Source organism: Plodia interpunctella, chromosome 21 (assembly GCF_027563975.2).
Source record: "Plodia interpunctella isolate USDA-ARS_2022_Savannah chromosome 21, ilPloInte3.2, whole genome shotgun sequence".
Lineage (NCBI taxonomy): Eukaryota > Metazoa > Arthropoda > Insecta > Lepidoptera > Pyralidae > Plodia > Plodia interpunctella.
The window spans coordinates 5577665-5588796 of record NC_071314.1 but is presented as its reverse complement, the minus strand read 5'-3'; the positions used below and the strand labels follow the sequence as shown (position 1 = coordinate 5588796).

The following is an 11132-nucleotide window of genomic DNA, read 5'->3' as shown; positions in this document are numbered from 1 at the left end:
AAGAAAACTCATAAATATGTAATAGTCATCATCATCATCATCTGCAGCCCTTCGTGACCCAATGCGGGGCATAGGCCTCCTATTATGTAATAGTACCTACTTATAAATACCCGAAGGAAACAAAAAACAAATCCATTAAAACAAAAAACATATTATATACAAACTTGGTAGACTCGCGCCGCTAACATTCACGAACATCGCGAAATGCTTGTGAAAATAAAATGAGTGAAAATCCCTAATACCATAGGGAGATATAAAAACCAAATAAATAATAATAGTCTTTATTGACATTTATGTTCAATTACAGACCTAAGTATAGTAGGTAGGTACAATTTAAATCAATTGCAATTGAACTATAACCTAGGTAATCACTAATCAGTATATTTCAAGTACCGGTGCTCCTTGCCCCGAAAACTACAACCACGTACTAACATAATAACTAAAATCATATTAAGTGCTTTAATAAAAGAGACTGTTTCGCTTTTTAATTTTGTAGATAGTGTAGGTACCGACCTATCATAAAACTGCGGCACAGGGCACGAGTATTTGGCGCTTAAAATATAATATACTTAATCGTCCAAAAGTTCTGCACACAGAATTCATAATTCTGTAATCTACGGCTCAGAAACGATTATCCACAATGCCCTATTATAATAAAAATGTTACACAAGCTCGTTGCATTCCTGAATTAGGAAAACAAAAGTAGCAATAGATAGATAATTAACTAATACATAATTAGGGTTTTTTCAAATAAGTTGCTAACATAGCATTGACCAAATCCAAATTCTAGTAACGATAGTCGAAACGCTATGTACTTATAACATTTCATTGTCACAATATAGCTTTATGTCTCAAAAGAAAGAAAGAAAAACTTTATTCGGCTAAACAAAACACATTTACATATCAAGTTTACACATTATGCCAAAATATTCCTAATTTTATACGAACTTATTGTTGTCTTTGTTACACTTATAATAATCTGACTATTAGGTAGGTATATTTGTTAAAAACAAGACAACAAATATTATCTTTAGCATATTTTGTAGATAGTTGCTGTGTGGGATTAGGAATTTCAAAGTCTTATAAAAATTGTAACTTCTATCTACGCCATGCGTATGACTATCACACAAGGGCATAGCCAGGTTTGTATATACCTATAGACAAAGAAAATCCTAGATAATATTGTTTTTTCAATAACAAAATAAGTAAGAAATAATGTAAAAACATAAAGATCTCATCCCGTATTGTTGGTTGCCATAAACCAGCCTTTAAGCCTCTAGATCTCTGTCGCACTCTCTCATCCTAACATTCTGTAACTGTGAGTTAGCTGAAATTAGGAACCAAAAGTTACAGATTTGTTTGTTTGGAATGAGAATCACGGAATTATTACTTGACCATAGAGCAATTTTAATCAAATCCTCATTCATTGTGCGAGGTGACGCAGAATCCTGCACCGTTAGGAGGTTGGGCATCCACTCCGCGCCTCTTCATACGACAGGTGTGTTCTTCGAGACGATTTTCTGTATCTAGAATGATGAGTTTTGGTAGAAACGTCTCAGGGTGCATTGAAGTCGTGCTCCACAGCCGCTCGGCCACGGCGCTGGCGCGGGGCCACACTCTGAAGTGATGGAAAATTAGTTCATTAGTAGGAAAATCAGTTGCCCTTATGGCGTGATTGGGGCAGATGAACCAATATTGTTAAATCGTTTCTTTCGGCTCTCTTCTTCTTAGCAGTGGAACTACTGACGACCTCGGTGGCGCAGTGGTAAGGTTCTTGCCACTGAACCGAGAGGTCCCGGGTTCGATCCCCGGTCGGGTCATGATGAAAAATGATCTTTTTCTGATTGGCTCGGGTCTTGAATGTTTATCTATATATGTATTTATTATAAAATATAGTATCATTGAGTTAGTATCCCATAATACAAGTCTCGAACTTACTTTGGGGCTAGCTCAATCTGTGTGATTTGTCCTAATATATTTATTTATTTATTTACTAGCATTCCGGAATGCTAGTAGTTTGTAGTTTAAAGAATTATTTACCTAGAATAGCACCTGAAGTGCCTATGAAGGTCTAATACTTATCTGAACAAATGCTCGTGTTATTTAATAATCTATTTTTTCAAACTTGACCAGAGACAAACAAAACCAGAGAACAGAAATGGGACCGGAAGTTGGATAAATGTAACCAATGCCGACTATACTATCAGCAAATACACTATCGGCAAACAGTTCGACAAATTTTGCAGTTTCATCGTCCATTGATTGTTTTCCATTGCGATAAATAAAAGCACTAATACGAACTGCGTAATGTTCATGCATTCACGTCGGCGTCTGTTTCGACGACAGTGTGTAGCCGGCATTAAATATAAAACAAAAAAATAGTAATAACCTGGATATGACGTTGCTATCGTCCACCACTTCCCCCCACATGCACGCCTCGCCCCCCACTATGTTGGATAGAAGAGACCAGTTGACTTTTCCATTCAACATATCTCTCGGATCAGCATCATAAAAGCTTTTCCAGTCCCCTCCCTCAGAAAGATGATCGAGGTACCAAGACGCTGAATACAGTACCTTATGTCCTGAATTGAGTACCTTAAAACATACAGATTCATTAATTTATGAATGGACAATATAAATAAATGGTTTACACTCAACGGCCCTTACTAAGCATACTAAGCTTATCTAAATGTATCACGAGTCTGATAGACAGAAACGGACATAACAAACCCAGAAGCGGAGACAAACAAGTACCAATATTAATACCGGGAGGAGTAAGCAAAGGAAACCTATTCGATCGTACATCAAGAATTGATTTATCTTGTGTAAATTTACGTTTTGATGACAGACATCAGGTTCGATCAAATAGGTACCCTCTACACACCCTTCCCGAACCATCGTTGATTATTTTGTGGCCGAGTACTACTGTACTTACATTGATCATTTCATCCGCTGATTTCCAAACTTGCACCAATACGTCCTTGTTTAATGATACGTTCTCATCAAAAACCTCCTGTAAATAAAATGGTCTTCATTTAGTCATCATCAAAGGTCGCTACAAACACACAGACAGCGGAAACGGGGCGGAGGGTGGAGGGAGGCGGGCTTTTTTTGAATTAAAGTCCTACATATAAAAATGTTGTCGCTAGGTCTGCGTGAATACCTATAACTATCTTACTCAATTAAATAGGTACTAAATAGTTTATTTATTAAGTAAACCTCGCGACAAGATTTTATGGTCATATAAATTGTGTATAATGAGGTTATAAGTTGATAGTTAAAATTTTAAAGGAAAATTTTAATTTCTTCTTTTTGGAGCATTTAAATAAAAGCTTTTCTTAAAAAAGTTTTTTCTTTTAATTTATTTACAATATTATTCCTCATATAATCATAATTACAGTGCATTTATAGAAAAAAAAAATATTGGTGCAACCACATACTTATTTGCAAAGCATTACAAAAATGTAAAAACAAGATGAAAGGACTGTGAAAAGGCCAAAAATATAGTAAAAATATAGTATATAATAGCCAAAAAGGTAAATAAAAACTCGACGACGCCTACACACAGGAAGTATTAAAACACCGTCGTAACGCGCCGCCCCGCCCCGCTCCTACACGCAGCATGTGTAGACACCGCTACGCGCCTACGCTTTCTACGTGGTGACTTTTATGGCCTGCCTGAATCCGTAAGTGAAATTAACTAAGTGTGAAGTTGGTTTTCGTTGTTGTCGGTATCGACCCAAATACAGGTTTATACATACTTGCCAAACTATAGCTGTTGAATTGGGTTTCAGTAAGGGCAGAACATTCTTCATGAAGATTCCGTGTAGTTGGTCTTCAGTTACGTTGTGTTGCTTAATGTACTCTATAACATCAGGATTGGACAACCTGTGGTGCAACAGAATAAGTTAGAATGTGTTTTAAAAGTGATATAGGTTGGCTGGAAGAGATTACTTAGCGATAAGCTGTCTTTTTAAACCACGCAACGGATTTTGTTGTAGTTTTGACTGTTGCAATTAAGTAGACAATTTATTCCCGAAGGTTTATAGACTACGTGCGAAGCTTACCAGCAATTCAAATCAACTTCGTCGCCTCCGATGTGGAAGTACTCATCCGGAAACAGCGACTGCACTTCATTCAACAGTTCTCTTAGAATATTGTACGTGTCGTTTTTGGTCGGATCCATTGGACCCAAACTGACCGACTTGTTGCCTTCATAACACTGGGTTAGAATGTTCGGGAACGCTTCTCCCCATGAACGCGTGTGTCCTGTAATAGAAAGTCGTATTCATTCGTAAACGGACCCTGGGTTCGACACCCAAGGACAGCGGAAGAAACTGGAAAACGCTCAGATGAGAGAGAGGTTAATTTGTCGTTAGTCGAGTAGTTCGTCTGACTGATTTCCGTTTTTGATTCTATTCGACTACTTATTTATTAGGATGTGATTTTCTTGAACACACATGTTATTAATCTGTTTGGCAGCTACAATAGAAATATTAATGACATAACTAATTTGTTTATATGATAAAGACAGGTTTCAAAGAGTTGAAGATGAAACGGGGAAGTTTTCCATTAGTAAGTAAAAGTAAACAATAAGTTACTCACTTTAAAATTTTAAATATTTATCTCTAATATATGAATCAACAAATCAATTTTATTGCTCCAAATGTAACGTGTCGTATTCCAGGCGCATCCAGTGTTTGAAGGTTTATTAGGAAAGAGACAATTGTGGAAGGAATAAGTATTATGCACCGACTCCATTTGAAATGGCATTTGTTAAGAGACGAGAAGATATCAACAACTGTCAAATAGACCTTCACGATCTTCATCGTTATAATTTTCAGCCTACATTATCCCACTGCTGGGTATAGACCACATTAGTCTAACATCTTATAGATATTTCATCCCGGAAAATGAGGAGGGTTCTGTAGGAAAATTAAAATAACAATCCACGGAGCCGATTACTTTAAAATTTTGTAGAGAGGTGTAAACAGAATATAAACAAATTGTTTTTATCGATTAAAGTCTGATATAGATATAATGGGCGCAGTATGTATCAATATATCAGTATAAAACTCTTCCGTTACTGAGTGACTGGCTGACTGACTAACTGACTGACAGACAACATACACCCGAAACTGCTGGGCTGAAGCTGAAATTTGGCATGTAAGTAGGTGAGTGTAGGTGAGCACTAAGGGAGGATTTTTGGAAATTCTACTCCAAAGGGGGTGAAAGATTGTGTGGTGCTTAATACAATTTTCAAGATAAAAAGCTGAAAATTGGCACACTTACTTTTTGTAGCAAAAAGCGGGAGTGGGAGTAGGAGCAGGAAATGAGAAGGAGACACGTAGTAGGAAACAGGACGGGACACATTGCAAAAAACATGATGGCACAATATGTAGGAAACGGTACGGGATATGTACTTTACTAAACACATAATTAACCACCAGCTTTTGCCCGCGGCTTCGCCCGCGTGAATTTCATAGCAAAATCTCAGTAATTTTGTCGCGTACTCTGTCAGACTGGTAAACATATACTGAGATTTTGCTATGAAATTCACGCGGGCGAAGCCGCGGGCAAAAGCTAGTGGTTAATTATGTGTTTAATAAAAATTGCTTGGTTACCAGGTGCATCAAACTCCGGCACGACCCGTATTCCTCTGTAAGTAGCGTATCGGATCACAGTCTCAATATCTGCTTTGCTGTATACCATCGATGGATGGAATGCCCCTTTAGCACTAAAAAGGGACAAGAAAAGGAAGTTGTAGTGGGCATGTGCAGAGTTGTTCAGATATCAACATAAAAGTAATTACAAATTATTTTAAGTAGAAAGCTGAAACTTTTCCAGATATATGTATATATACCTCTTCTTCTTCATAGTCGTATTCCGCATGGCTGAGGGTCGTGGTTATTACGTGGAATGAAACACACACAATAACTTTCTTGGCATTATTAATGGAATGGTTTGCCATTGCCTTCTCCATTTCACACACAAGTTAATAAGAATCAACCAGTGTGCAGGTTTCCTCACGATGTTTTCCTTCACCGGAAGCAAGTGGTGGACGATGAAAACTACTATGCATGAGTCACAGTGGTATACAATGTCATGTGGCACGAGTAGGATTCGAACCTGGGACCTTTCGATCCACAGGCGGGCGTCTTAACCATTACACCACCACCGCTATATATACCTACATAAAGTAAAATACATACATAGTCCATTGAAAAATAACCTATCATTTACTCGTAGTGATAGCAAAGGTCGTAGGCTTGTACTGATAATGTAGTACGTGCAGATTACGGGTCGGTTTCCACTGGTCTCAGGATGAGCTCTATTTGGCCACGGATCATAGCATAATTTGTGCACTGATACCAAGATACATTGACACAAAAAATAAAACAAAACTCCGATTCATCTCCTTGTCGAGTCGGAATAGTTATTGAATTATTTTCGTAATTGCTCTGTCGTTTAAGTCCTCCATAATGGAGAACGTGGGGCAGAATTGATTTCTATCGGCAGTTGGGACACGACAACAGACGAGCCATTGATTATATTAGTGAGACTATCTATAGTTTCCCACCAAATCAACCATCAATAGCATGCAAAATGATATATTTTGTCATTTTCGGCTGTTGAGTATGGTTCAATGGCCCAGACCTGGGCCGTTGACCTTTAAGTAGGTCTTGGGTTCGGATGTTTGATTTCATTGTAATTTTGAGATTGCAGGCTGCTTTTTATTAAGGTGTGGATCCCTTAGATAAATAACATCAAAACAAGTTTTATTAAGATGTGGATCTCAGTCTGGCGTTAGATAAAAAACGTCAGAAGACGTTTATTAGTAACTCTTAGACTAGAGTAAAAGGGGCGATTGACTTGAACGGAAGCCACCCAATAATAATTGCATTAATAAAAGTTTTTTGGAATATTATCACGTAATCAAATAAATACATTAAGATGTTGCGTGTTAGACAAAACATAAATAATTTTGATTGAAGATTTTCTCTATAGCTGACTGGACGAAACTTACCTCAATTCAGGGAACTTTTCACTCTGGTACGGGAAGCTCTGATCGTCCACTATGTGCCAATGCAACACGTTCATCTTGTTCATGGCCATAGCGTTCAGGGTCTTCAGAATTTTATTCAGAGATATAAAATGGCGTGAGGTGTCCAGAAGCAGACCCCGGTGCAGGTAACGTGGAAAGTCTAGTATAGTCGTACTATTTATCCGAACTTCCTGAAGAAATAAGGATATTTTTGTTTGAACAAGTGAGATGTCTTAATTTAATCTGTAGTAATTAGGTATAATTATTGTTAGAAAATATATCTGTGTGTGACATATTTATCCCCTTATTTATAAAAATTTATAGAGTAAAGGTACATTTAGGTTGGCGACGGCGGCTCTGCTGTGAGTAGCAGCAGTCGTTATGGAACCTGTAGTACCCTGTGCTTCACCTAGGTGAATATCCCAGGTGACGAACGGATCCAGACTCATCCTAACATAAATGAATCGGAATATAATATATCATCGTATGGTAATTTACAAAACACTGAATATAAGTACATTTGGGAGCTCGAAACAGACGCCAACCAGCAATGGCTGTGGTGACCGATTTCCTAAGTGGGGCCGTTTAACTTGGTATAATAAAAAACTGAAATACTTACAGTATAGTCATCTGTTAGATAAAACAAATGGGAAAAGCTTTCTAATCCTTTCAAAATGCCCCAAATTGAGTTCGCCTTGAGATACGATGTTTGGTTGACGGTCAGCTCGTCTGAAATATGTTTTCAAATTCAGGAGTTTGTGTGGCGCCACCGAGCCACTAGTATGACTACACTAGTTAAATGAGCCAGATATATACGTCCAGGGCCTCATTTCGTCGATTGTAAAAAATACCTCTTGTTTCTGTCTATTTGTTTTAATACCTTTTGGACCTCCATTGGAGCCCTTTGGGTGAAAAATAGTGTTTAACACGGAGTATCCATAAATGAAGGTGATAATCTATTCTACATATCTAATCCATACTTTACTAATATTATAAAGAGAATTTTGTTTCTTTGTTTTTTTTTGTTCTGTGCTCAAAAACGACTGACGATTTTGTTGACATTTTGGTACAGAGATAGACGAAACTTTCAGGAGTAACTTAGGCCACCTTTTTTTACTATACATCTAGTTTTACACGAGCAAACAGGGTCGGGCCGCTAATACAATAAGGTTACTGAATATATTCAGTCAAAAACGTGCTCGTTTGTAAATGATTTATTTGATACTTATTATGTATTCGAAACCGATTACCACGCTTTAGGTATTGCAAAAACACGCTGTTTCATTTATCAAATAATTAATTTATTTATCTATTTTATGAACATCGCAACAAATTCATCTGGATTTATATTCACAACAAGTACGTGAATTGGGGCGAATTCAATTTGTGTAATTAATAATTTTATTTATAATGGTGGTGAGAGGTCTATTCATGCTTAGCAAGATAAAGTGCTAAGTAGATATGGGTATTTTTAAAAATTTGTAGAAACTTACAGCTTTCGTCCATACCCATATAGGGACGATTTTCACAAGGCGAAGTTAATTCAATCTCCAGTTGTTTGATAACTTTCGCCTTAGTACCATTCCTGGAGTTTGGTTGAGGTGTTCTCACGGACCGTTTCGACCATCGTGATATGTATGCAAAGGTCCGTAGCGTAAATGAATATCGCTCGACCGCTTTATTTAAAATGTCGCAAGTATTATTCAATATCTGCAAGAATCAAATTGAATAATAGAAAAACTTAAGTAACATCCTAGCGGTATGGTTTAGCGAATCGATAATTAAATGAATCTTAGTAATTTTCTTTGTACATTTTTATATTTTTTATGTAAACATTTTAAAACGTGATCTAATTGGTTAATCCTCAAAGTTACAAGTAGTAATAAATTCAAATTCAGATTCAAAACATTTATTCAGAAATTAGACCTTCACAGGCACTTTTTCTCGTCAATCTTTATATTTATAGTTATTTCTCACAAGCTACAAACTACTATATATAACAAAAATCAATATTTCAACCAAGCAATACGCACGAAAGAATATTACTTACTGTAAAGTTGAACTGCGAAGGTACATAAGTGTAGTAGGTGCCATCTTTCCTCTGGAACTGTGGTTTCGGCCACACTGCTCCTTTGGTTGGCGGAAACTTGGGGCCAGGATATACTTTAGCAAAATGGACGCCGAATAATGTGGCGATAATAACAAGTGGAAAATACATAATTTAACACAATTACATCAACTCACTAGTATAACTGCAAATACAACGGACGTCAAGATCTATCGTGTCTTATCAAAACTATAACAATAGTTATTATAACTACTAAAATATTGCTATTACTTTGAACATGAGTGCGCTGCGCGCGTTGCAGCACACGAGTGACTTTATCTGACTGTGATGTGATCCCTGTGTCGTCCACTCTGAAGTTAGTTTGTAAACTTCACGGTGTGTTGTTATCAATATTTAGCTGGACAAATAATTCAAGTCTTAATAATACTTGTTCAAATGGCGAAGAAATTTCTCGAATCGCATAACAGTTAACATTTTTCATGTCTTTGTTTATATGTTGGCATTTGTATATATACATGTATTCGTTTAGCTAATTAAATACATATTTTTGTGTCGGTATCTCATCTCATGTGTTCTTATCAACGAAAGAAATTTATAATTCGCTTTTTTACATATTACAGCACTATAACAGATTGACATTGACAATCTCATTACTGCAACTTGATTATTTTAAAAACATATATCGTTTACTAGCTTTTGCCCGCGGGTCCTTCGCGAGATTTTCCCACGGGAACATTTATTTTTCCGGGATGAAATTTATGTCTTTCTTCGTACTTCACACTATGTGAATGCAAAATGTAATTGTGATAACAAACAAACTTATTTTTGATTTGTAATATTAGTTGGTATTTCCCTTTTTAGGGTTCCGTAGCCAAATGGCAAAAACGGAATCCTTATAGATTCGTCATGTCTGTCTGTTTGTCCGTCCGTCCGTCCGTAGGTCACAGCCACTTTTTTTTGAAACTATAAGAGCTATACTGTTGAAACTTAGTTTTGTACTTGTATTCTATGAACCGCATTAAGATTTTACATAAGAATAGAAAAAAAAAATTTTTGGTGGTCCCCATACTTAGAACTGAAACAATTTTTTTTTATCAAAGCCATACGTGTGGGTTATCTATGGATTGGTCTTCAAAAATGATGTTAAGGTTTCTAATATCATTTTTTTCTGAACTAAATAGCTTGCGCGAGAGACACTTCCAAAGTGGTAAAATGTGTCCCCCCTGTAACTTATAAAATAAGAGAATGATAAAACTCAAAAATATATATGATTACTATGTAAATTTCCATCGAAAATTGGCTTGAACGAGATGAAGTAAGCAGTTTTGTTTATACGTAATAAATCGTAAACCACACCTTTCATTTAATCAAGCAAATACAAAAATCGATCAACAAGAACTTTTATGTTATGTTATTTGCTGCTACGGAACCCTTTATGGGTATAAAGTGTTCCAAAGGAGACCCAAAAGTCCGACTCGCACTTGGCCGCTTTTCCCTTTTTTCATTTTGTTGATCTCACAGATGTAAGACATTATATTGAAATTTCCTTACATCTGTGGTCTGTGTACATATCGTACCCATGGAATTTGTAGGCACTCCGAATAAGTACTTACTAAATCCATGGAATTTACCATTTCGATTTCGATCATAGATTTAGAAATTTCGATGATCATTGCGTATACCCTAATCATGGATTTAGTAAGTACTTCAATTTATTTTATTTATATATCACGTCTTTATCCCTTACTAGATGTTGCCCGAGGCTTCGCTCCCGTGGGAATTTTGAAATAAAATATAGCCTATAGCAATCTTAGATAAAGTACCTTTCTAATGGTGAAAGAATTTTTAAAATCGATTCGGTAGTTTCGAAGATTACCGCCTTACACATACAAACTCACGGAGTACCTACTAATTCCATGTACCTAATCTAAAATTATTAATGATCTTTTTATTGATCTAAGCAACAAATATACAAATTAGACCGTGTATACATGCTGTGACCTTATTACTTGTAGATCT

At 36.4% G+C, this 11132-nt stretch overlaps 1 protein-coding gene across 1 annotated transcript; it reads right to left on the bottom strand.

Moving 5' to 3' along the window:
* Window positions 1-265: 265 nt before the first annotated feature.
* LOC128679100 (beta-hexosaminidase subunit beta-like) lies at window positions 266-9731 on the bottom strand. Its single transcript, XM_053761119.1, has 10 exons — window positions 9096-9731; window positions 8539-8755; window positions 7665-7774; window positions 7028-7236; window positions 5625-5737; window positions 4068-4269; window positions 3762-3888; window positions 2936-3013; window positions 2390-2595; window positions 266-1618 (listed from the first exon to the last, which is right to left on the bottom strand). The coding sequence occupies exons 1-10, from the start codon at window positions 9261-9263 to the stop codon at window positions 1420-1422; spliced, it is 1629 nt and encodes a 542-aa protein (XP_053617094.1). The 5' UTR covers window positions 9264-9731; the 3' UTR covers window positions 266-1419.
* Between the last annotated feature and the right edge of the window lie 1401 nt (window positions 9732-11132).

Coding starts and splice junctions, on each gene's coding strand:
- LOC128679100 (XM_053761119.1), bottom strand. CDS start 9,263: ATGTATTTTCCACTTGTTATTATCGCCACATTATTCGGCGTCCATTTT. Junction 4,270..5,624: donor GCCGGAGTTTGATGCACCTG/GTAACCAAGCAA, acceptor TTTCTATTACAG/GACACACGCGTTCATGGGGA. Junction 3,889..4,067: donor GAAGTTGATTTGAATTGCTG/GTAAGCTTCGCA, acceptor GTTGCACCACAG/GTTGTCCAATCCTGATGTTA.